Source organism: Symphalangus syndactylus, chromosome 13 (assembly GCF_028878055.3).
Source record: "Symphalangus syndactylus isolate Jambi chromosome 13, NHGRI_mSymSyn1-v2.1_pri, whole genome shotgun sequence".
Classification (NCBI taxonomy): domain Eukaryota; kingdom Metazoa; phylum Chordata; class Mammalia; order Primates; family Hylobatidae; genus Symphalangus; species Symphalangus syndactylus.
The window spans coordinates 115,189,260-115,216,279 of NC_072435.2; the positions used below are offsets into that span (position 1 = coordinate 115,189,260).

Here is a 27,020-nt window from a genome sequence, read left to right on the forward strand (position 1 = left end):
TCTCTACTAAAAATACAAAATTAGCCAGGCTTGGTGGTGCGTGCCTATAATCCCAGCTACTTGGGAAGGCTGAAGCAAAAGAATCGCTTGAACCTGGGAGGTGGAGGTTGCGGTGAGCCAAGATCACACCATTGCACTCCAGCCTGGGCAACAAGAGCAAAACATCAAACTCCATCTACTGTTTTATGATGAAAATGGCTGGCACTTGAGTGCTTTCTATGTCAAGCACTGCTCTGGGTGTATTACCTCATTTAAGCCTCATTCCAACTTACCAATAAGGAAACTGAGGCATAGAAAATTAATTTGCTCAAAGTTGCATAGCTAGCAAAAGGTAAGGCAGGATTTGAACCCAAGTAGCCTTGCTACAAAGTATGGGTGCTTCACCCCCAAATGGTTGTTTCTCTGTAGGTAAATCCCAAAGTCTTTAATCAATTTAGAGAATAATCTGATGCCCCGCTTCTAAGAAAAGAAGATCTTATTACAATGTAGTACTTTCTGGGAGGCCCCAGGATACAAAAGGGACTCGACTTACCGAGATGTTATCATATATAAACTGCAATTTTCTTTTATAAATAATTTCAAGTGCCATTTTGCACATACTGTTTTGAAACTAAATTTTTGCTGTTTGCCTTAATATATAAGGAGCATCTCTCCAGATCTGAACCTCTGCTGTGGAGCTGATCAGCATATGAATGTACTGAAACATATTTAACCAATATTCCAAGACCTTTAAGTCTTTTCCAAGTTTTTGCTTCCATGAAATACTGTCGCAATCGTTCTGAGCAACACTCATAATAGCATTTTTAAAATTTAAATTGTTTATATTTAAATTAATTTCCCCTTGTCTTGTGGTACTCCTCCCCCCACAACCAAGAAAATCTCATTTTCCTCAAACCCGCCTTTTCCAGGCACTAGTGGGAATACTGCCATGAAGAAAACAGACAACACCCGGCTCTCAGGAGCTTCCGTTCTACAAGGGGTGAGGGAAGCAACAGATGATAAACATGCAGTAATCAAGATACTCTGAGATAGCAATGTGTCATGAAGAAATTGATGGGTGATGTGCTAGTGATGGGCAGGGGAGTTTTAAATTGGATCATCAAGGAAAGACTCACTCAGATGGTGACATGTGAGTGAAGTCTCTGATTTCCCCTGCTCTCCTCTTTGCACTGATTTAATCACATGGCTCCTCCACTGTGGTACTCCAGTGGACATCTCTGTGGAGTGGGAGAATGTGGCAGGAGGATCAGATCATCACTCAGGAGGTAGGATGGAACCACCTGGTCCAGGAAGTCCCCAGAGCTTTGACCTCTGCCCTCTCCCTGGTGCAGAATCAGCAGCTCTTCCCCTCCATCATGGACACATGAGCACGTCCTAACCTAGCCTACAGCTTTCCACCCTGGGAAGCAGATGTTTTACCCCAGATGGGAGTTCAGAAAGAGAGCACGAAGTATTTGAGAAAATTACTCTGAATTGCCACTCTGGATAGACATCTTCAAGTGACTGCCTGGAACAAAATGTGCTTGGCGGATACCGTTAAAAGAGATTTGACAGTGTTCAGCACCCTAGTCCCTTGATTTCTGGCAAATAGGATCCCCTAGGAAGCTTCAGCAGGGGGAAATTACGGTCTGAAAGTTATAGCTACATCTCCCCCAAGGATCTACCCTAGTACCCTGTTGTCTACCATCAGCTCCTCCTCTAAGCCACAGTAAATCTCTGTTGAAAAGAGAAGGTTATTGTTGTTAATAGCTGAACTGTATTCAGCTCTCCGTACACAGCACCCATGAAGCCCTTCACAAGCCCCATTTCTTTTCATCTTCACAGCAATCCTTTGTCATAGCTGCTATTATTCCCCCATTTTACAGATGAGGACAGTGAGGCTCAGAGAGACTAAATTACTTATACCAAGTCACACATGTAGGAAGCAGTCAGGAAGACAGAGGACTTGAACAGCTGGTCCAACCTATTGTTAAATTCACTCTTAACCACTAAGATAACACTTTTCTGGTCCTGATACTCGGAGACTTGCCCGAGGTCACACAGACAGTAAATCACAAGGATATTAAATGGGTGAGCTAAGTAAGTTAGGCTGCCATAATGAACAACCCCCAAATCTCAGCAGTTTAAGGCAAAAGAAGCTTGTTCCTTGGCTCACCTTTCAAGTCCAACAGGGAGGCTCTACTCTCTGTAGTTACTCAGGGACTCATGCTGATAGAAGCTTCCACCATCAACGAGGCGGAAAAAAGGAATCTGATGACTTCAGGACTAGCTATTAAATCATCTACCCAAAGTCCCACATGTCACTTTCACTCATGTATTTTTGAACAAAGCAAGTCACAGTGCTACACTTGCCTTCAGAGAGCAGAGAAGGCCTGGAACTATTTGGTGGATGGCACTAATGCTTACCCCACCAGGCCAGGGGGAAGGACCACCAACCCACTTTGCCCTCCTCCACAAGGTATGCAATGGATGATGCAGCTTAGGTGGTTTTATTTTTTTCTTCCTTCCCCTATTGATCTTCCTTTTTGGGTTATTCGCTACTGAAAATGAAACATCAGAAAGACCGATTCTGTCTAACCAGGCCTTTTCTTTATCAATGGGTTTGCAAGAGCAAGGGCTCCGAGCTTTTTAAGGTCTGTGGGAATCTTGCTGCATTTTGAACTCGTTTAGCCTGCTGCTTGAAGCCGCAACAGATTTCAGGTCATCTTGGAAGTCAGCATTAGTGGAAAACTTCCATCTTCCCGATTGGACCTGAATATTTAAGATTTTGAAAGCTTTGCTGGGACCAGATTTAATTTTAAAAGGGGAAAGGGGGTTGCTTTTGAACTTCAAGAAGAAGGCTGGAGGCTCAGCAGGGGCTGCGTTAGCAAAGGGAAATGCGAAAAGCCCTGTGGTCTTGAAAGAAACGCTCCAAAGTGAAAAAAAAAAAAAAAAAAAAAAAACCCACTAAAGCTTCCATTGGGTGAACCTTAAATCAGACTTCAAAAGCACTGCTAGTTTAAATATTGTTTATAGGACTGAAGAATTGCTCCTTCCTCTGGCTGGATTTTAAATATCCCCTAATTTGATTACTCCGGGGAAAGGCAGGCAGAACCAACTTCAATGAGCTTCACTGTTAATTATTCAGAGGGCTTTTTATTGTGTAATCAAACATAAAGTCTTACGAAAAGCTTAGAGGCACATTCTCACCCCCTCTCCTCAGCCCGACTTCCACTTTGGGTCTGTGTGCGTTTCTGATGTGGTGGCTGCTCACTGGTAGATCTTCAGCAAAGTCCCACTGGTGAAGAGAGGACACCCCCAGCTCCTTATCTGGACTGGGAAAAGCCTTTGATTCTGCTACTCAGCTCTCCATGCCATGAGAAGTCAGCCTTGAGTTAGGTTTATCTTGATCACCTTTTGCCTTCTATATCTGAGCAGCTCCCTTCTACCCACAACCACCAGCACTCAGCAGCCCCTAACAAGCCTAGACCGCTGTCATTGTCTCCCTAAACCAAAGCAGTTCTGTTCGTCCTCTTTTTTTTATCTTTTTCTTTCTTTTTTTTTTTTTTTTTTTTTTTGAGACGGAGTTTCACTCTTGTCCCCCAGGCTGGAGTGCAATGGTGTGACCTCGGCTCACTGCAACCTCTGCCTCCCGGGTTCAAGCGATTCTGCTGCCTCAGCCTCCAGAGCAGCTGGGATTACAGGCATGCACCACCATACCTGGCTAATTTTTTTGGTATTTTTAGTAGAGACAGGGTTTCACCATGTTGGCCAGGCTGGTCTCGAACTCCTCACCTTAGTTGATCCGCCTGCCTCGGCCTCCCAAAGTGCTGGGATTACAGGCATGAGCCCGGCTCGTCTTCTCATTTCAAGTTCCTGCTCTCTGCTAGGTGAGAGCTAGACAAATAATTAAAAGGATCCTTGTGATATAAAATTCTTTCTGCAAAGAAAAAGGGGATAAAGAAAGAGATAGGTGGATGGATGAATGGATGAAAAGATATATATGGACAGTGAGATTGATAGACCAATCAGTCGATCAATAGATATGTAAAGGTAGTTGAGAGTCCCTGCTTTCTTATCAGTAGAGACCCACTGCCCCATAGCCACAAGCCCAAAATCCGCAAGCTCTGAAAACTCGGTTTTTTCATAACTCATTTGGCAGCAAAATCTGACATGAAGCAATCGAAGTTGGCAGCGAAATTTGACTTGAAGCTACTTCTGGTCTTTATTTCTACCACCTAGTGTAAATATCCATGTGTTTCATTGCAGAAATATTCATGTATGCTGTCCCCTTAGCTCCCTCAGAGGGATTACGTTAACCTATAGTATATGCAGCATGTTTCCTTTCCAAAATGCCAAAATTATTAATTTGGCAACACATCTGGTCCCACAGATTTCATACAAGGGATTATGGGTGTGTCACCAACAGAACCTACTGGGCTTCAGTCTCCTATCCAGAAAATTCCCAACCCATCAGAGGAGGATCCAGGTTTTGTGGAGCCTGAAGCTTATTTAACTGGGGAGAGGGCACTTTAAAAAAAAAAAAGTACAAAATTACAATACAAAATTAGGTACAGGATCCTGGAAGAGGGACCCACACAAGTGAGGAGCCCTGAAGCTTTAGCTTCATTCGTTTCACCGTAAGTAAGTGACTTAAACTCCCTTAGTTTGTTTTCTCATCTGAAAATGGGATGACAATGACTACATCACAAGGTTATAGTGATTGAGATGATACAGCGAGAAGGCACAGAAAGGTGTTGCACATAGCGTCATAGAGAACTTTTGCCCAGTCAACCTCCAATCAGTAATTTTCATTGTGCAATCCACCCCCATCAGCCCCACCCTCGATCCCACCCAGTAATATTCTCTGTGGGTCTCTCAGAAATGTCCCTGATGGTGGACTCCTTGGGCAACAGAAAAAGCAAAGATTCAGAAATGAACGTGCTTTTCAATTCACCCCCCAGGAGTAATCGCAGACCTGCCCAGGATTCTAGGAGAGGACCGAGTCTAAAATACAAATAGATACAAAAAACATGCAAATATATACCACCTCCCTCCTCCACCCAGTAAGCAAAAGTCTCTCCAAACCTCGATTTCACTCAAAAGAGCCAGCTATGGAGAACTATCCCTCCCATTTCTTCACAAGTACAGGAGTGGGGGCGGAAATCCTAACAGAGCCCAGCCACCATTCCTCCTCTATTTATTGCATTTCTTAAAAGAACTTGTAATAAACCGAGGCTCTGGAAACGGAAAACTCATTAAGCTGTTTCTCACTCAGGGACCCGGGTGGAAGCAAGAGCACCGTTAAAAAAATCAATAAGGACAAGTCCATGGGACAGAAATGGGAGCATTTCGTCACAGCGCCAAAGGTAACCAACCACACGCGACTCAACCCTTTAGCTCCTAGGTCCCAGCTTGTGTTGAGGAGTATTTTTGCCAGTCTTTTCTCTGATGGGAATTTTTTTTTCCTAGTTGGTTCTCAGAGTGAAGGGAAGTCGGAGCCACATGCTGTTGGATGGTTTTTGTAAATTTTAATTAAAACAGTTATCTAGGGATTATAGGAGAAATGACATTTGGCTGGACGCTACATAATGGAGACAGGAGGGGGTGCTAAGCAGCTGCTTAACAAGATGTCACCAGAAGGAAATGGACTCACCTCACTGTATCTTCTAAATCAATAACAGTCATTTCTTTCTCCTTCTCCCTCCCTCCCTCACTTCCTCCCTCCCCCTTCTCTCCCTCTCCTCCTTAACCCAGTCAGAAAATAAAAGCCAGGCACACTAGCTCATGCTTGTAATCCCAAAGGATTGGGAGGCCAAGGCAGGAGGATCGCTTGAGCCCAGGAGTTTGAGACCAGCCTGGGCAACGTAGCAAGACCCCGTCTTGACAAAAAAATTAAAAATTAGCTGGGCATAGTGGTGTGCACCTGTAGTCCCAGGTATTAGGGAGGCTGAAGTGAGAGGATCATTTAAGCCTGGGAATTGGAGGCTGCAGTGAGCTATGATCCCACCACTGCACTCCAGCCTCCCACCTGGGCAAGAGAGTGAGATCCTGTCTCTAAGAAAAAGAAAAGACAAAGTGAGTGATTCAACGGACAAGATTTTCTACAAACTAGAACGTGCAGTTATTAAGAGGACACCAAGATACAGATTCTTTTCACCCAAGGGTATTCCTAACCCAGGACCTCCCAAACTCATCTACTCAATAAACAAGCCTAATAATAATAATAATAATAATAATAATGGCAAAAGGTAATATTGAGATAGGTAAAGGTAATAGAGCACACAACTAGAGCGTTTGCTGAACCTGTCCCCTAACCCATGAAACGGTTATAATGCCCTTTCTTGCCTACCTCACTTTAGTGAAGAATCCCAGGAAGTAAATATAAGGCAAACACACTTTGAAAATGTGAGAATGCTTAGCATTACTGGGGTTATGTAAATTTTAGAGGCCACTGTTCAACATAATTGTAAATGGGCTAGGTTCTGTGCTAAGGAAGCTTCTGTAGGAATATTATCCAGTTATGCCCTCTTAATAACCCTATGGGACACTATTCTTACCCCCAGGTGAGAGAGGAGGAATTTGGGGGCTCAGAGAGGTTAAGTGACTTACGTAAGGTTACCTAGCTGGGTAATGGCAGAGCCAGAAGTTAATTCTGGGTCTGTTTATTAAACATAGTTTATTAAACATATAAACATCAATATGTTTATTAAACATATAAACATCCAATGCCTGGTCTTCCTGACCCCATAATTATAGTTGCCCCTCATGAAGAATTTTACTATTTTCTTACTCTTTCATCAGGGTGCTCCCAGATTTAAGAAGAGCCTTGGATTTTATGGCAGAAAGTTGCTATGGAGATACAGTGTGCATCCGTCTTCAGAAATGCACAGAAAAAGCAGCGGGAGCTACAAACCTTTTAAAAAAATCCTTCAGGGATATTCACCACTAAAATTGGAGGAGGGGAGGGGGAGAATGAATAGCTGTGCTTGAACTCTTTCAAAACTGAATTCAAGTTTGTGGGTCAAATCCTGGGCTGCAGCACGTTCCACTCTGGGCATGGGGGAGAACTCAATTAGGCTGCAGAAGACCTGGCTCAGCCATGGTGACTCAGTTCACTGTGTGACCTCAGACAAGTCCTTTCCCCTGTCCTGGGCCTCAGTCTGTCTACCTATAAAATGAGGACTTTGAAGGAGGGAATCTAACCAGCTCCCACAATACTCTTCTTTTCCCCTGATACTCTTCTGTATGTCTAGACAGTGTTCACAGGGGACCAGGCAAATTGTGTTATTAATAAAAGAAAAGATCAGGCTGAGTGTGATACAGTAGGGAGTGGTGGGGTCTGTGGCAAACTGGAGCACTCCTGCACAGCTGAAGGGAAGAATCTCTGTGCAGCTTTAGCTCATTTTGCCTTGTGAGAATGGGAGCCCAGAGCTTATCATTTTCAAAAGAAACAAAGAACTTACATTTTTATATAAAAGTCTCCCAATCTGTAAAATCCTGGGTAGCTAAACATGTCTCCCCATGGGCCACCAGTCTGCAACCCCTACTTCATAGAAAGTGTGAGGAACCTTTCAGCAAATTCTCTTCCTCCGTTGCCAAAAATCAATCCCTACTGAGATGGAACATAGCAACTGGTTAACACCACTGCTGAGTGAAATATAAAAAATAGGGAAGCAGCATTTAGGGATTTAAGTCCATTCAAAGAGGTTCAGTTCAATAAAAGGCAAGCCAGTGCCTGTCACATCTTCCCCCTACATTTTATTTTTCTGCCAGTTTCAATTAATCACAAGTGTCAGCCCTTCACTTTGGATTTCCTGGCTAGGATGGTTAATTAAATTTTAATTAATGGCAACTTTGGGAGCATGAGATGAAATCCTAGCTCAAGGAAGATACCCCTGGATATGGAAGGCTCTTCTGAGATTGTCCTAGGCTATCCCCTAGGTTTTATAAATGAGGAAACTGAGGCAGGGCAGAGTGACGTATTCAAGGCCCCCCTGAGGTCCCCTGATTCTGACTCCAGTGCTCACTGCAAGATTCCAAGCTGCCTCATGCCACCATCTGTCCACCCTTCAAAAATTACATTGATCTTACTAGGCACAGTGGCTTACACCTATAATCCCAGCACTTTGGGAGACCAAGGCGGGCAGATTGCTTGAGCTCAGGAGTTCAAGACCAGCCTGGGCAACATGGCGAAACCCCGTCTCTACCAAAAATAACAACAACAACAACAAATTGTCCAGGCATGATGGTAGGTGCCTGTAATACCAGCTACTTGGGAGGCTGAGGCAGGAGAATAGCTCAAACCTAGGAGGCAGAGGTTGCAGTCATCCAAGATTGCGCCACTGCACTCCAGCCTGGGCAACAGAGTGAGACCCTGTCAAATAAAAATAAAAATAAAAAAATTACGTTGATCTGAAAAGCCTGGTTTCTAGAGTCAGGAATTCATATTGTTCTAGATAAAATGGAAAGAGGCAACTTCTACATGTTTCATCCCTGAGCTCTGATATCATCTTTCCCCAGAATGACAAAGAGTAAAGGGGACTTCTGTCAGTTTTGCAAGCTCTTGACCAGTTGCAGTGTCAGGACAACAGGATCATTGTACCAAGCTCCTAATTTGTCAAAGGAAAGGACATGCCTGCTTTGGGTGCTTGGCTTTTCTTGATCAGTAATTTTGTAACTTGCATGGCCTCTTGAAGATCTGGTTAAATCCAGTTCAAATTCCATTTCTCCAGTCTATCATATTCTGAAGCATTCTGTCATTTGTATAGAATTTCACTGAAGATTTGAGAGAGATGAGGCAGGCACAGGGAGAGATCATATGTTAAGGCCCACAGCCTCTCCCTCCTCTTCTCCAACCTTCTCCCTCTCCTGTGCAACCAAGAAATCCCTCCCCTCTTCTAGTGCAAGAAGGCTCCACCCATATTCAGTGCCCTACAAGGTAGCCATTCAAAATATTGCTTCTGATCACATACAGTGGACTCCCTGAAATGAATTCTGCTGAATACAATTCTCTCCACCCTGCGCAATGTATATTAAATGTTGGTGTGGTCTTCAATGCTGTCTCTTCTCCCTGTCACCTTTCCCAGGGTATCAAACGCTATGAGTTTCATCTAAAGAAAACACCAGTCTGCCCATCAAGAGCTTTCATTGTAAATGTGCTCAGATAAAATTATTTCTATTAAGTGAATATAAACTATAGTTCACTCTGTGTTGAGCTCTTTCTCTGGGGCATCTGAGGGCCTATTCTTCCCCCGTATAAACCTGGCATTTTAAATGCCATAAAGAATCATCAGCACGGGATAAAGGGCATTTTCGATGCCACTGAAAAAAAAACTTCTGAAGTATTTTGAAGCCAGGCATAGTAATGAGCTTTGGCATTAACCTGACTTAGGTCTGAATTCTGGCTCTTCTATTTTCTTGCTGTGACCTTGAGGAGGTTAGGAAGCCTCGCTGAAACTTGGATCAAGAGTTATACGAGGACATAACCCCAAACAGTGCATTCTGAAGTGACAGCAATCTCACAGGAAGGTACACACAGACACGCACACAGACAGTATGTGTGTACTCTTTCTTACTCTTTTCCTTCTATAAATCCACAGGACTTTCCCTACCTACCTCTCAGTTCCTTCCAGAACTTATCATCCAATTCTCCTAGCCCACTACAACCATGGCTCCTCCCCCAAGAATGCCACTGCACCAGACAAATCTGCTTCCTCCCACTCACATCCTAAATGTCAGGCCTAGAATTTCCCTATTCTGTGTTCTTTAGAAAACCTCCATGATTACAAATTATTCTTTGAGGCCCAGGTGTCAACTGGGGGACTAGGAAGTGTATACATGGAATTTGGAGCCAAAACCAAGATGTGGTTAAAAAATTAAATCCATCCTCATATACAGTTTGAAAATCAACTCCAATAGTTATTACAAAAGAAAAGTCAAAACCTGTTCTGGACCTTGACATCATCATGGAAAACACATTTGGCTTCCTCTGGTGACTTCTTGGGCAACCATGAGTTCATTCAATAGAATACACTCCGCCACATTTGCTTCAAATAATACACATTTTAACATTATCTCGATTTGTGACAAAAGGTCACTCCAGATCCAGAATATATCTCATGGTGTTTGGAAAGAGCCAGAAGGAATTCACAGTCAGACCCAGGCTTTGCTTTTGTCTGCTGTCCCTCCCCACCTCCCTCCTTCCCTCCTTTCTTTCTTTTTTCCATCTTTTTCCCCCTCCTTCCTGAAACCTCTCTTTCTTCTCTTTCCTTTAGACCAAGAAATTCAAAATTCCCACAATGCGAGTCACCAACCGCAAACCAAGCCGGCGAGGCTCCACGCTCAGTCTGAGTCGGGCCAGTGGGGGATCCTCTCCCCAGAGCAGCATGATCTCTGTGAACCCTGGCTCAGATGAGCCCCCGAGTGTGAACACCCAGGTGACCAGCAGCAAGGACATTGAGGACAATGAGTCATCTTCAACCAAGCCAGATGAAGAACCTCTGTATATGAGTAAGTCCTGCCTGAGATCTGACTCATCTACTCTGACCCTTTGCCTTTAAGCCAGACATCAAGAAACCCTCCTGCCTCAAGTCCACCTCCACTTATTTAAAGGTGACATGGGATCCCGCATCCTTGTTCAATTTCCTTGGACCTCTTTGTTTTCCCCAGTGGAGATCAGAAATATACTCTATAACTTGGGTTGCCCTGAGCCATTTCTCCTACAGAGACAGCCTGTGGTCACCAACTGCCCTTTTCTAATTTTAAAAATATTTTTATTTAGTCCAGGCACTGTGGCTCATGCCTGTAATCCCAGCACTTTGGGAAGCTGAGGCAGGCAGATCATTTGAGGTCAGGAGTTTGAGACCAGCCTGGCCAACATGATGAAACCCTGTCTCTACTGCAAATACAAAAATCAGCTGGGCGTGATGGCACACACCTGTAATCCAAGCTACTTGGAAGGCTGAGGCAGGAGAATCACTTTAACCTGGGAGGCAGAGGTTGCAGTGAGCTGAGATCATGCCACTGCACTCCAGCCTGGGCCACAGAGGAAGACTCCATCTCAAAAAAAGCATTTTTTAAAATTTAGCCCAGTTTATACAGAACATTATCATTTCAATGTGTAACCAATGTAAAAATTATTAATGAGATATTTTATATCCTCTTTTATACTAAGTCTTTGAAATGCAGTGTCTACTTTCTTAAACAGCTTTATTATTGAGATATAATTTACATACCATAAAATTCTCTTATTTTAAATGTGCAATTCAGTGATTTTTAGTAAACTTGGAGTTGTGTAACCGTCACCACAATCTAATTTCAGAACATTTCCAACCACCCGAAAGAAAACCTTCTGCCCTTCTTACCCAGAGCCCCCAGGCAACCAAAAACTTGCTTTCTGTCTCTACTGATGTCTTTTCTGAACATTTCATAGATGGAAGTTGTATCACTCTGTGATCTTCACCCTGAAAAAGTATTTTCAGTGGCTCAAAATATGAAGGAGACAAGTCCCTTAAGAAATATCCAATTAGGCCAGGCATGGTGGCTCATGTCTGTAATCCCAGAACTTAGGGAGATGGAGGTGGGCAGATTGCTTGAGTTCAGGCGTTTGAGATCAGCTTGGGCAACGTGGTAAAACCTCATCTCTCAAAAAAAAAAAAAAAAAAAAATTAGCCATGCATGGTGGTGCGTGCCTGTGGTTCCAACTACTCAGGAGGCTGAGGTGGGAGGATTGCTTGAGCCTAGGAGGTAGGGGCTGACGTGAGCTGTGATTTGCTTCTTCACTCCAGCCTGGGCAATGGTGCAAGACCCTGTCTCAAAAAGAGAAAAGAAGAGAAGAAGGGAAGGGGGAAGGGAGAAGGGAAGGAAAATAGGAAAATTCATTGAAAGCTATGAGCCCTCACACAAGAAAAAAATTCAAACACACACATATACACAAGTTTGCACAATATTTTGAGTGGGGTGCTATGGACCTCTACTAGATAGAATCATGACTGGATTCCATAAGTCATATAAAACATTCATTTTCAGAACTTTCTGGCTTGAGCTTGTATAGTAAAAGGAGATAGGAAAAGCAAGAGAAGGATCCAGAAGGATTCACACAGAAAGATGGAGAAGGTAGAAAGAAGAGAGGGTAAGAGAGGGACATGAAGGAGGAATGGCCCACCACAAAATTCTTGACTCTGATGCATGGGACAACTTCCTGCTTTCTCCTCATCTGCTGTGTCCCCTCAGCGGTGTCCAGAGACAGAACTGAGACAGCACTGGTGGCCAGTGTTCTCTCTCACACCATCTGGAATGCCTGTAGCAGCTGAGGCTGGGCTGAGTGACAAGGATTGTGTGTCGCATAGATTCAAGGAGGCGAAAAAGGAGGTCAAGGCAGACCAAGAATCTGTGTGGGGCCCTGACAGTCAAAGACAGAAGTGAGCAGAAGTGCAAAAGTCCACTGGGTGGTCAGGGTTCAGAGTAAGGGAAAGGTCCCAAGCCCCGAAAAGCTGTTTTCCGAACAGAAGAAGTAGTATCTGAGATGGGAAGAAACTGAGATAGACCATCAGCAGATATGTGATTCTTATATATTTCCTTTCTTTTTTTTTTCTAGAGACAGGGTCTCACTCTGTTGCCCAGGCTGGAATGCAGTGGCACAATCATGGCTCACTGCAGCCTCAAACTCCTGGGTTCAAACAACCCTCCCACCTCAGCTTCCTGGCCACTTACGGAATTCTTGATTCTTCTTTCATTTAACACATACTTTTTGAGCACCTACTGTGTGCCCAAAACTGAGTTACTTGAGTACCTGCCCTTCCCAAACTTACATTTTAGAAGAGACAAATGATAAGTAAGAAATCCCTCAGCTGGGTACAGTGGCTCATGCCTGTCATTCCAATATTTTGGGAGGCCAAGGCAGGAGGATGGCTTGAGTCCAGGAATTTGAGACCAGTCTGGGCAAAATAGTGAGACCCCATCTCTACATGGAAAATTTTAAAAATTAGCCAGGCATGGTGGCACATGCCTGTAGTCCTAGCTACTTGGGAGGCTGAGGTAGGGGGATCACTTGAGTCCGGGATTTCAAGATTGCAGTGAACTATGGTTGTGCCACTGCACTCCAGCCTGGGCAACAGAGTGAGACCATGTCTATAAAAATAAAGTAATAAAAAAGAAAGTCATGGCATGGCATGGTGGCTCACACCTGTAATCCCAGCACTTTGGGAGTCTGAGGTGGGTGTATCACAAGGTCAAGAGATCGAGACAATCCTGGCCAACATGGTGAAATCCCGTCTCTACTAAAAATACAAAAATTAGCTGGGCATGGTGGCATGTGCCTGTAGTCCCAGCTACTCAGGAGGCTGAGGCAGGAGAATCGCTTGAACCCTGGAGGCAGAGGTTGTAGTGAGCTGAAATCACACCACTGCACTCCAGCCTGGCAACAAAGCAAGACTCCGTCTTGAAAAAAAAAAAAAAAAAAAAAAGGAAGTTGTAACTAGCAAGGCAGTTGCATATAGTATGAGCTCGGAAGAGAACAAAACAGAATGCTGGGATAGAGAGAGCCTATTGGTGAGCATGGAGCTAAATTAGCAAGGGTGATCAAGGGAGCCTCTCTCAGGTCTGATGTTTGAACTGAGACCTGAAGACCTGAAGCTGGGGAGGGAGGCAGGGGCCAGAGCATGCAGGGCCTTTGTGGAGCAAGTAAGACTTCAGAATTATTCCAGGTGCCAGAGGAAGTATCTGGAAAGTTTTCAGTACCGGAGGGACTAGACCTGATTTACTTTTCCAAGGTGTTTTTGTGGTTATTGGTGTTATATCCATGTCTTCATTTTTTTTTCAACTCTAAAAGTTTTGCTCTTAAATAAGAAGAGTAGAGCGATAGCCCAGCTTCAAGGCCCCACCCCAGTCCCAGAGCTTGCCCATGGTTCTCCTGGGGCAAACAGAGCACTGGCACTGGTGGCAGAAGGGAGTAGCAGAGGAAGGAGACTTTGCAATGAGGGGAGGGGTAAATGGAGCATCTCTCTAGGCACCTGCAACACCGCAGGCCTGTCCCCAGTGGCCACCTTCCTCTAACATCCAATCACTCACCTGCTCCGATCAGTGCTGTCTCCTAAAACTCCCTCACACCCTACCCTCTTCACACCTATTGCTTTTGTCTTGAAGATAGAAAACTAGGGGCACATACGGAGATCCTGACGCTTATGTTTTGTTTAGCATACACAAAAATTTGTGTTTTTTTGGAAAGTAGCTGTGACTTTTAAAGATTAAGATGTTTTACCTAAAACATCTGACTTTTTACAAACAAAACACTCTTGGCCAGATATGGCAGCTCACACTTGTAATCCTGGCACTCTGAGAGGTCAAGGCAGGAGGACCACTTGAGGCCAGGAGTTCGAGATTAGCCTGGCTGACATAGCCAGACCCCATCTCTAAAAATAAAATAAATTACTCCTTGTGGTAACAGTGGGCCTGCAACCCTGAATGACAACAATCAACTGGAGCTTGGTCCCTTTAAGTGGGGTTTGTGTTCTCCAGTTTTCCACAGTCTTCATCACTCCCTATTGCCCCACTCATTGCTCTAGTTGGCTGAGTGTGTGACCATTTATTATCACATTTGCCCTATTGTTTTCTTTAGAATGATAATGATGATGATGATAGTGATGATAAAACTATAACTAACACTTAAAAGTATTTTTGTATCAGCTCCTTTGTATGTATATTAATTCATTTAATCCTCACAAGAACTTCTTCATGCCTATTCTGCTGATAAGAACATTGGGGCACAGAGAGGTTAAGTTATTTGCCCTAAGTCACAAAGCTAGTGAGTGATGAAGGCATAATTTGAACCCAGGAAATCTGGCCCTCAAGTCAAACTTGATTGCTCTGCTTTACCCAAGTCTTCAGGAAAAAATAAAAAATAAAGGATAGACCAAGAGAGCAAATTGTTTTTTTTTTACGTCAACTTGTGTCACTCATTTTTGGTACCTGGCCCCCGAGTTTTGGACCTCTGGTCTAGAATCTCTTCACTTCTCACCTAGAAAACAACAACAGCCTCCTAACTAGTTTCTCTGCTGCTTGTCCTGCCTTTACCCACTTACTTTTCTCCATGTTGAGTCAGAAGGGACTTTCTAAATGAAAAATCTGATATAGCTCTCTCTAGCTCAACATTTTTCAATGACTCTGCCTTTTCTCTAATACATTACCTCTGATCTTGCCCCAGGCTGCCCAGGTCAGCTGTTACTAGTTCACACCTTAAGTGGGGCACTCCAACCTCATCAAAACACTTTCTTCTTTTTAAACAATGCACACTCTTGTATGACTTTCTCTACTTGAAATGCCTGTTCATCCTTGACCCTTCAGTCTGGTGGACTCCTGCTGAACCTTCAAGACCCAGTTCAAATGTTCCCTCCTCTGTGAAGCCTTCTCTGATTCACCCAGGTTTCCCCTTCTCTTGTCTCTTAGTAGTTGGTATTTGCTTTTATTGAATTATTAATTTTAACTTAAAATGCATCTCACTGTATCCAGTAGGACCTTCTTATGGCTCAGTACAGAGACCTAAAAAACAGTGGCTTAAAAAAAGATAAAAGCTTATTTTTTGTACAGATTAAAGAAGATCAGTCCAGGGCTGATAAGGTGGCTTCCACAGATTATCAGGGATCCTACCTCCCCCTCTTTCTTCTGTGTCATCCTTAACATGACTTCAGAATCCACTATGGCTGCCAGAACTCCAGCCATCAGACTCACATTCTAGGATGGAAGAAAAAGGAAGTAAGCAAAGTACGAAAGTGCCCATTCCCAGCTGAGTTTAAGCAATCCTCTCAGGAGCCCCATACCACACTTCTACTAAAATCTCATTGCCCAGAACTTAGCCACAGTTGCAGAGGTTGCAGAGTCACAGTTGCAGAGCTGCCCAGAACTTGCCCAGCTGCAAAGGATGTTGAAAAAATGAGCTAGCAAATGCTTCCCCTTATATGCATAGAAGGAATCACAGTTCAATTACTAAGAAAGAAGGGGAAAAGGAATGTGAGCTCCCTGCAAGTGTGCAACAGTAACATCTTATTTACCTTCATCCTAGCACACAGTAGGAACACAAAAATAACTGAAAAAAAAATGAATTTCCTCTGGGAGGAAAAGTTTGCTACTTTAGCCTCCCAAACCTTTTCCTCCATTTATATCTTAACCTCCCTCCAATTTGTCACAGCCTTGACAAAAGTAGATTAATTTCCCAGCCTCTCTTGCTTTCTAAAACCTCCTGAAATTGATTCTGAATTCATGAGTCCTATTCTGAGAGACACACTATTTGACCAAGGTCTAATTTCCAAGGCTTCTGCATAATGAACTCTTTGTGGATGCAAATCACTGGAGACAGCAGGTTGCAGCCTCTCTGTGGAATGATCCCCTCCCCAAATCAATGGCAGGGAGATTCCCAAGAAACAAAAGCCCAGGCTATTCCTCCTGCTGGTCTTGAAGCTCTGAGTCTTGGAACTATTAGAAGAGAAACTCACTTAAATAACAACTCAAAAATATGAGTCCTATGCCATCTCATGTTTCCCTTCAAACCAGCCCCATACAACAAGAAGACCTCCTCTATCTCCCTCCCCAAAAAGAAGAAATGGGTTTAGGCATTCAAGGGTAAGATTCTTAGACAGGCTGGGCATAGAAGATGGAGAAAGGAAGTCAGGATTTTTTCTCTGGGGATATAATTTGACATTTGGTGCTCTAGAAGGGCTGCTTGATGTGCCAGGTCACTGTGGTCATTTGCTGACATCCATATCCACCCACCCTTAGGCTGGTTTGCTTATGAGTTGGGGGTAGGAGTGGTGGGGCAGTCAGATGTTGCTGCTTGGTTCCAAAGAGAAGGGAAGAAACTAGGAGAACCAATCACAGCTCCCTTGCTAATAGGCTTCTGGACACACTCCAAGGATTCTAGGATCTGTGGCTCTAGGGAAGGTGGGCATGACAAGACAAAAATAAAGGTCAAGTTCAGGTTAAATGGAATCATGCCCACAAATTGAGAGCTGGAGTAGAAAATGGCTTAATGCTGACATTTATCACAGCCTAGATGGCTCCAAAGTCACTAAGGAAAGGCATTCTTTCCCTAGCATCCAGTAATTGTGTTAATATGCAAAGCTGGATGTACATAACACACAAATGGTCTTGGGAAGCACTGGACTTCACGCCTCCCTTCCAGGTATGGCTTTTGACACCTGAGCTTGAGCCAGCTGCAGGTACCCACTAAGGAATGAGGTGTCTTCACTGGTATTGTCATTGTTCATCGATATCCAAATCTAACTCATAGTCCCAAATCCTTCCCTCTATTTCCTCCCTAGTTGTTCACTTTTATGTTTAGCAACTATTGACTGAGACCCCACTTGCTAAGCATGCTGCCAGGTGCTATCAATAAAAAGACAAATAAAATGTGGCCCCTGACGTCAAGGAACTCACAGCCTGAGGAGAAGACCTGCAAGTGAACAGAAAATGGCTATCACATGAAATCAATGCTGTGACGGGGGTCAGAAGGACAGTGTGCTTCAGGAGTCCACAGGTGGGCACCCTACCAGGTGCAGTGGATGGAGATGGGAAGACAGCATTCTTCCAGAACCCCAGAGGAGGGAGGAAAATGTGATATATCTATCAAAAGTGCATTAAACGAACATCAGCCACACTGCTCTCTGTTCTGAGATGGTGCAAGCCACCAATATTTCCCACAAAGACAGAAAATAAAAATCAAAAATTATTTTATCCAGTGGAGACAGCCATCTAGCATATTTGTTCATTTTGAGATGCAATCAGGTTGCACCACTAAGAATATGTGTTTAAGGCTCTCCCTTTGGTTGCTCAAGTTCCAGTAGTTGGCTGTCATAGTTTTCTTCTTAGTTCCTGGAATTATTTAAAAACCATCTCAAAAGTCTCCTCTCTTTTATTTCTTGATATGTCTCTGATCTCCAATGGCTCTCTGTCTATTTTCTCCTCTTCTCACTCCAAGTCCCTTCTTCCCTCTTCTTGTTCATAAATCTGGGGAGAAATTCTGTTGTAGTCACAGTCATCAAGGGAAAACCTCACACTGTGATGTTTCAGCACCGTGGACAGCTACAAACATTAGGAAAAAGCAGTCAAAGCTCATGGTTTTGTATCAAAGCAGATTCCATGCTAGGGAGTGGAAATAATTGAGATATCCAGGGATTTGCAAATATGTATCCACATAAGACAGGACCATTCACTTCCACTGTCCCACTTTTCTTGAGGCACGTAGCTTACTCCATCTCTATTTCATTTTCCAACTTTTTGGAGTGTCAGTGTGTTCGTTTCCTACAGCTGCTGTAAAATTTCTGACAACAGAAACTTATTATCTCATAGTTCTGGATACTAAACATCCATACCAACATGTCCATAGGGCCATGCATCTTCCGAAATCCATAGGAGAGAATAGTTCCTTGACTTTTCTGGTGGGTGCTGGCAATACTTGGCATTCCTTGGTTCATAAATGCATCACTTGAATTTACAGCCCGTGTCATCACATAGCCACCTTTTTCCTATGTATCTCTCTTTCCTATTTATAAGGACACTAGTCATTGGATAGAGGGTTCATCATACCCCAATATGACGTCACCTTGACGTGTCACATAACAATGTTTCGGTCAACAATGGACCACATATACAACAGTGGTCCCATAAGATTAGAGTGAAGCCTATTGCCTAATATATCTTAGCCATCATGATATCATAGCACACTATGTTACTCACAGGTCTGTAATGATGCTGGTGTCAATAAACCTACTGCATTTTATACTGCATATAAAAGTATAACACAATTATGTACAGTACACAGTACTGTACTTGATAATGATAAAATGACTATGGTACTGGTTTATGTAAGTACTACACTTTATTTTCTATTGTAATTTTAGAGTGTATTCCTTCTACTTATAAAAAGAAAGTGAATTGTAAAACAGCCCTAGGTAGATCCTTCAGGAGATATGCCAGAAGAAGGCATTGTTATCATGGGAGATGACAGCTCCATGTGTGTTACTTGTTATTGCCTCTGAAGACCTTACAGGGGACAAGATGTAGAGGTGAAAGACAGCAATATTGATAATCCTGACCCTGTGTAGGCCTAGGCTAATGTGTGTGTTTGTGGCTGAGTTTCCTTTTCTTTTTTTTTTTTTTTTCCTGAGATGAAGTTTAGCTCATGTTGCCCAGGCTGGAGTGCAGTGGTGCAATCTCGGTCCACTGCAATCTCCACCTCCCAGGTTTAGGCGATTTTCCTGCCTCAGCCTCCCAAGCAGCTGGGATTACAGGCACCTGCCACCACATCTGGCTAATTTTTGTTTTTTGGATTTTTAGTAGAGACAGGGTTTCACCATGTTGGCCAGGCTGCTCTTGAACTCCCATCATCAGGTGATCCACCCACCTCGGCCTCCCAAAGTGCTGGGATTACAGGCATGAGTCACAGCATCTGCCCTTAGTTTTTAACAAAAATATTTTAAAAGTAAAAAATTTAAAAAATAGAAAAATGCTTATAGAATAAGGATATTAAAAAAGAAAGCATTCTACAGACATACAATGTGTTTGTTTTATGCTAAGTGTTATTACAAAAGAGTCAAGAAATTTAAAAAATGTAAAGCTTATAAAGTAAAAAAGTACAGTAAGCTAAGTTTAATTTATTATTGAAGAAAGAAAAATATTTTTAGTAAATTTAGTGTAGCCTAAGTGTACAGTGTTTATAAAGTTGACAGTAATGTCCTAGGCCTTCGAATTCACTCACCACTCACCTAGAGCAATTTTCAGTCCTGGAAGCTCCATTTATGGTGAGTACCCTACATAGGTGTACTATTTTTTATCTCTTATAGCCTATTTTGGCTGTACCTTTTCTGTTATCCCTAGATACACAAATACTTAACATTGTGTTATAATTGCCTTCAGTATTCAGTACAGTAACATGCTGTACAGGTTTGTGGCCTGGGAACAATAAGCTGTATATACCGGGTGTATAGTAAGCTATGCCCAGGTGTATAGTAAGCTATGCCATCTAGGTTTGTGTGAGTGCACTCTATAATGTTCACACAATGACAAAATCACCTAATGATGCATTTCTCAAGATGGGTCACCATTGTTAAATGACACAACAGTCATTACATCTGCAGTGACCCTATTTCCAAATAAGGTCAGCGACTGAGGTCCTGGTGATTAGGACTTCAGCATATCTTGGCAGAGAGGGTCACACAATTCAACCCATAACAGTCAGGTATGAATAAATATTTCTATACTATACAAAAATCAACAATATTCTTTTATTCTGAGACAGAGTCTCACTCTGTCTTCCAGGCTGGAGTGCAGTGGTGTGATCTTGGCTCACTGCAGCCTTGACTTCCCAGGCTCAGGTGATTCTCCCACCTCAGCCTCCTGAATAGCTGGGAATACAGGTGCACCCCACCATGCCTAGCTAATCTTTTTATATTTTTGTTTTAGTAGAAATGGTGGTTTCTCCATGTTGCCCAGGCTGGCCTCGAACTCCTGAACTCAAGCAATCCTCCCACCCCGGCCTCCTGAAGTGCTGAGATTATAGGTGTGAGCCACTGTACCCGGCCAAAATCAATACTAAATATGAAAATAAAAGTTAGGCCAAGGCAAGGAGGAGTGGTGCGAGTGTGGGGAGCTGGAGAGCACTCACCTATCTAAAGGCATGTCCAGCATGCAGCAGGAATGGAGGCAGCATAGTCCCATCCCAGACTCCTTTCTAGGGAAGCTGAAGGTCTGGATTTTCATGTGAAATCTTCCAGTGTTAAAAGGTTGGCATCCACATGGAATCAAATAAAACCCTTTTGTAAGCTGAATTCAGCCTGTGGATTGCTGGTTTAAAAATTCAGGCCTATGGAGATCAGAGAGGGTTTCCTGAGCAAGATGATTTATTCTCAGCTTTGGAAACAGTTCTCTCTGGCTGCAGTAGAGTTTAAGGTGGGGAAGGGAAGGGAGATAAAACCGGGGATAAAAAGAGCAGCTGGATCCTGGCAGGCCTCACAGGCCGTGTTGAAAGAATTTAATGTTTTAGTTTTTATTTTATTATTATTGTTATTATTTTGATTCAGAGTCTAACTGTATCACCCAGGCTGGAGTGCAGTGGCACGATCTCGGCTCACTGCAACCTCTGCCTCTCAGGTTCAAGCAATTTTCATGCCTCAGCCCGCCGAGAAGCTGAGATTACAGATACCCACCACCACACCCAGCTAATTTTTGTAGTTTTTGTAGAGGTAGGGTTTCACCATGTTGGCCAGGCTGGTTTCAAACTCCTGGCCTCAAGCGATCCACCTGCCTTGACCTCTCAAAGTACTGGCATTACAGGCATTAGCCAAACGTAACACAGAGAACCACTGATGGGTTTTAAGCAGGGGCGTGGCATGGTCAGATTTGCAACATGCCCAACACTATGAGCCACCTCTTCTGGACCCCAGTGGAATCCCTCTCCAGATCCCCAACCCTCAGGAGCAGAGGTGACCCCAGTTTGGGGGCTGCACCCTGTCCTGCACAATCCTGTCTCAGGGGTGGCTTCTGGTTAAGAGTGACCTCTCATATTCTCATCAGATCTGCAGAAGCTCCTGGAGATGGTTCGGGAAGATGCCCGGAGGACAGTCACAATAGAAAATGGGATGCAAAGAAAAGCACCCAGGTATGTGCTCTTGACTTCTGGGGCAAATAAAGCTTAGAATAATAGCAATCACATTAACAGTAGTAGTTGCCAACTGTTGAGCATTTTCTCTGTGACAGGCACTGAGCTGTGTTGTTTATGTGTATCACCTCTCTGAGTTCTTACAATAATCCTACAAGGTAGGTACTATTATCTTTATTTTACAAATCAGGAAATGAGGCTCAGAGAGCCTATGTGACTAGTTCAAGGTCACTCAGCTAGTGATTGATAAGGCCATGAGTCTAATCTAGACCTTTCTTACCAATTTATTTTTGTCTCTGAGACAGAGTCTCGCTCTGTTGCCCAAGCTGAAGTGCAGTGGCACAATCATAGCTCACTGCAGCCTCCAACTCCTGGGCTCAAGTGATCCTCCCAACTCAGCCTACTACGTAGGTGGGACTACAGGCACACACCACCACATCTGGCTAATTTTTTATTATTTTGTAGAGACAGGGTCTCGCTATACTGCCTGGGCTGGTCTCGAAGTCCTGGCTCAAGCAATCCTCCCACCTCAGCCTCCCAAAATGCTGGGATTACAGGTGTGAATCACCATACCTGGCAAATCCAGACATTTCTAATTCCAGAAACCATTCTCTCTGCCATTCTGCCACACTGCCTCTCAGGAATCTTCTGGTTATTCATTCCTCCTTTGAGTGAATACTTATGAACATGTATGGGCTGTGTACTCTTTATTATTGTGAGAAGTGTCCATTAAAGGAAAGCTTGAAACTGTGAGAACAAATAATAATGGCATTTGACCTAGCCTGAGTTGGGGATGGGGATCAGAGAAGTTTCCTTCAAGGAAGAAGCTTTAAGCTGAGATTTGGATAAAGCATGTAAATGAGCCAGCCTGATGAGGCTGGCATGGGTGGGTAGGGAGGTGGGGAAGACAGTATTATAGGCAGCACATGTGCAAACGTGGTCAAAATGGACCACAACACCTTCAAGGAACTGAAATGCAGCCAAAAAGGGATGAAACTCAAGGATTCTGGTTTTTATTCTAAGAGCAGCAGGAATCCTTTGAAGTTTCAAGCCGGCAACCGATATGATTAGCTCATAAGGAGGTACTATCAGACTTGAACCTAAGACATTCTCTTTCTGGTGGGAAGCCTCGTCCACAGACTTCTGACCTCTAAAAGCCCCAGAGAGCACACAGCCTAGAGCCAGAGTTCCCTTCCCAAGTGTGGATTCCTCTGAGTAAGCAAATTCCTTCCTGAAAATAAATGAGGCACTAGAAGAGGTTCATCATCGCCTTCAGCCCACTGGGATGCCACCTATGACTTATTGGTTATTGTTATTACCATAATTACAGTTCACTGCACACTTTCACATGCATCACACCTCCTCTCTGCTTGTGAATGATGAATTCGCTGGCTGCTGCCTCGACTCTCATTGGGGCTGCTCTTGGAAGGTGGCACTTGGAGGCACTCAGAGACAACGTTGACCCATAAGGCCCCCACTGCTGTGCCTGATTTATAAGCATTAGAGACAGACAATAATAATGAAGCATCAGCTCAATAAGGCTCCTTCCTTTGTGAGAACTCACAGCACAAGCACTGGCTTTGGAGTCAGACTGATGTGGATCCAAAACCTGTTGCCCTTGGACAAGTCACCTAGCCTTTCTCTAAACCTCTGTTTTCTCATCTACAGAATGAGATTGTGTCGCATCAAAGCTTGGCTTTGGAATCAGACAGACTAAGATCAGGCTCCACGGCCATGACTGATTGCCGGGTGATGTTGGGCAAGCTGCTTCACCTCTCTGAGTCTGATTCTCATTCTGTAAAATGAGGCTCACTAGCAGCCCATCCCAAAGGGTTGTAGTGAGAATTAGATAATATCATCCCTGTAAAATATTACTAATGTTATGGAAATAACATCTACTTCAATGAAACATTTTAAGCATTTAATCAGATAATGCATTTATTTAACACATTAGCATGTGCCCAGCATAGCATAAGTATTCAATAAATGGCAGTGAGGTTGGTGGTGGGGATGGTGGTGAGGACGGTTGTTACTTTTATCTCACACATGTTGCCCCACGGAATCTTCTCCTGCTGAGACAGGTACATTCACCATTACCATCACCCCATCTCATAGATGTCAAAGAGCAACAAGCAGTGACTTCCATAAGGTCTTCAAAGACAAAACCACTCTAGAACCTGGTTCTCATGAGACCCATCACATGGCATCTGCTTTCAATTTAATGATAAAATAACCATGGTTACAGGGCAAGAATGTGTTGAAGTTTCCCTTCCTCATTAAGTCCTCTGGGAAAAAAATCTCCCTAATCTTTTGCTAAGGCAGCAGACATTGAAGCTTCAGTGCAGAGCTACAGAGAGACGGTTATAGGAAAAGCTGCAGATTCTCTTTTGCCCCTCACTTTAGAAGCTGGATTCCTTTCTCACTTTAGATCCCAAATCTGCTCCCATCAAGGCTGACATCGAACTGTGGGGCCTTCAGAAATCCCTACAAGCCAACACATCCAGCCCCCAGCATCAAGGCCGGGCTGCCCCCTAGCCATCTAAAAATACAGCCTTTTCTTAAAATCTGGTAGCAGTGTCCCTGAAGATCAGAAGCAGTTGGGGTACTAGTGAAAAATACAAATTTCTATGCCTCTTCATCCCAGAACCCACTGAATCAGAATATCCAGAGGTAGTGATATATATATATATATATATTTTTTTTTTTTTTTTTTTGACAGAGTCATGCTCTGTTACCCAGGCTGGAGTGCAGTGGTGCGATTTCGGCTCACTGCAACCTCCGCCTCCCTGGTTCAAGCGATTCTCCTACCTCAGCCTCCCGAGTAGCTAGGATTACAGGCCTGCACCACCACACTCGGCTAATTTTTGTATTTTTAGTAGAGACGGGGTTTCACAATGTTGGCCAAACTGTTCTGGAACTCCTGACCTCAAGTGATCCACTCGCCTTGGCCTCCCAAAGTGCTGGGATCACAGGTATGAACCACGACGCCTGGCCAGTAGCTGTATTTTTTTAACAAGCACTTCAGGTGGGCATTATTTCACAGTATTTTGCTGTATGGCGGGGAATTTTAGGAGAGAGAGAGAGAGAGAGTGTGTGTGTGTGTGCATGTGTGTGTGTGTGTACCTGTGTGTGTGATCTAAATGCAGCTTCTGGGGCCCCCCTCCAGGCCCAATGTATTCAAGTCCCAGGAAATGTGGCCGAGGAATCTGTATTCTTAGCAAACTCCCCAGGTGAGTGCTGTGCTCAATAGAGTCTGAAGATTCTTGCTCTAGAGAGAGAACTCCCCCTCCTCCCACACGTAGTTACTGCACAAAATCTTCATGAATTCAGCGCCTTGTTAAAGGACTCATTTTGCCTTACAGCATCTTGTCAGTGCTGAAACAAAACAAGAGTAATTCTGCCTATAATGAAATGCAGACCACCCGCAAATCAAGGTAGGAAAGCCTGGAGCGAGCCTGCAGCAGGTGCCTCCGAACGCAGCCCACACTTACAGGGGCCACTGCAGGGACGCCGCTCCTCCCCAGACCATGGAAAGTGGGACAGGAAAGAGGGAACTTTTTCCTTCTTATGACCTAACTAGAAACAAGCCCCTTTACTGCAGGGCCAGGGGTGAGAATTCAGGTATTTCTCCCCAACAATTATATACCATCAAGTTAAAATCTTCTAGTCATGGAGAAGTGAGGTAAGGAGGACGTGGCACAAGACTACGTCTCTTTCTCTCTACTTGGGTAATTTATAATGGAGGAGGTGGCGATCTTACCCCAATTTATTTGTTCACTTAGAGAATATTCTTTTTTTTTTTTTTTTTTTTTTTGGGATGGAGTCTCATTCTGTCACCCAGGCTGGAGTGTAGTGGTGTGATCTCGGCTGACTGCAACCTCCACTTCCTGGGTTCAAGTGATTCTCCTGCCTCAGCCTCCCAGGCAGCTGGGATTACAGGCAGGCACAACCATGCCCTGCTAATTTTTGTATTTTTAGTAGAGACAGGGTTTCACCATGTTGGCCAGGCTGGTCTCGAACTCCTGACCTCAAGTGATCCGCCTCCCTCAGCCTTCTAAAGTGCTGGAATTACAGGCATGAGCCCAGCCCATTTAGAGAACATTCTTAGATTCCCCATCTGTGCCAGTAACTGTGCTAGGTTTGGGGGATTCAGCAGCAAATGAAACAAACACAAACACAGCCTGCCCTCATGGATCTCTGTGTCTGGGCTGGGGTTATAACCTTTTATGTGCCATAGACTCCTTGGAAGTCTGAGAAAACCTATGGACTCCTTTAAGAAAAATGTTTTTAAATGCATACTATACATTACAAAAGATCACTAAGAAATTTATAGTAATCTAGATTGCAATATTACAATCAAATTTGGAATATGGTAATCTATGCATGTCTTTCACAATGCATTATATAACAAGACTTAACTCCTGTAATTTTGGATTAGAGTTGAGTATAAATGATTTTTCAAATTATCTCTCAATTGTAATGTGATAGGCAAATACCTGCAATTTCCGTTTTGGTTGAAAGTTAGTTCAACTAAAGATGCAACTTTTTTCCCATCTGCATTCATGGACCCCTTGAATTCTACCCATGCTTAAGAATTGCCGATCTAATGGGAGAGTCAAGCATTTCTCAGATAATCCTACAGCTAGCCGTAACATCATGACTGAACTGTTCTGAAAAAGAAGTAGGGGTGTTGGGTGCTAACCAACACTGAGTCTGATGTTTAAGCTGAGAACTTAAGGACAAAGGAGAATTGACTAGGCTATGAGGTGGAAAAGGTGGGAATGCTGTTCCAAGCAGGGGGAATAGTGTATGCAAAGGTCCTGGGGGAGGAGGAAGCTTAGGCTCAGGGGCACCAAGCAAAGACCAGTGCAGCTGAAACTCAAAGAGGGCCAGGCGGGGGGCACAGAGTGAGACAGGCAGAAGGGTTTTTTGTTGCTTATTTCTGTCTCTTGCTTATCACTCCCTAATAACACCACTTTCTTTACCTCCCACCTCCTCCCTGAATCACTGTCAAAGCTCTTGAAGAGAAGAGAGCCATCTACAGAAGGAAGGTCAGGGCCACCATGCTCCCCCAAAGGATTCATCTGCAGGGATTAGGGCAGCTGGTTGGAATCCAAAATCAAGGCTTTCTGGATATTGTTAATGGGGGTCTGCTTCTTACCCAAGTAGGATGAGGATTTGCCTACTAGGCCTAAGACCTCCAGGTCTAGTCCTGTGAGCTTCTGGGGAAACTAGCAAAGGCCAGGACCTTTTCTATGGGGAGGGGTCTGGAAAATGGCCAGGCCTGCCTGCCTAAAGAAGTTCCAAATGCCACAGGGCTAGAAGCAAAGGGTTACCCACACATCATATTAAAAAGGAAAACAGTCTTACCACCCCCTCCCCCAGAGCCACAGAT

At 43.8% G+C, this 27,020-nt stretch overlaps 1 protein-coding gene and 1 long non-coding RNA gene across 8 annotated transcripts in view; one reads left to right on the forward strand and one right to left on the reverse strand.

The window, feature by feature from the left end:
• The window catches only part of CCDC60 (coiled-coil domain containing 60), a 204,086-nt gene that overhangs the window by 157,459 nt on the left and 19,607 nt on the right, over positions 1-27,020 (forward strand). For 5 of the 6 annotated variants that reach the window (XM_063614687.1, XM_063614688.1, XM_055239775.2 and 2 more), the window contains 4 exons: positions 5,258-5,348; positions 10,257-10,491; positions 21,541-21,625; positions 24,988-25,059. In XM_063614687.1, coding sequence (XP_063470757.1) covers positions 5,258-5,348; positions 10,257-10,491; positions 21,541-21,625; positions 24,988-25,059 — 483 coding nt within the window. The remainder of the gene's footprint in view (positions 1-5,257; positions 5,349-10,256; positions 10,492-21,540; positions 21,626-24,987; positions 25,060-27,020) is intronic. The other variant, XM_055239773.2, reaches the window with a different exon arrangement.
• Positions 1-27,020, reverse strand: part of LOC134732071 (uncharacterized) — a 259,878-nt gene that overhangs the window by 93,035 nt on the left and 139,823 nt on the right. The window lies entirely within an intron of this gene.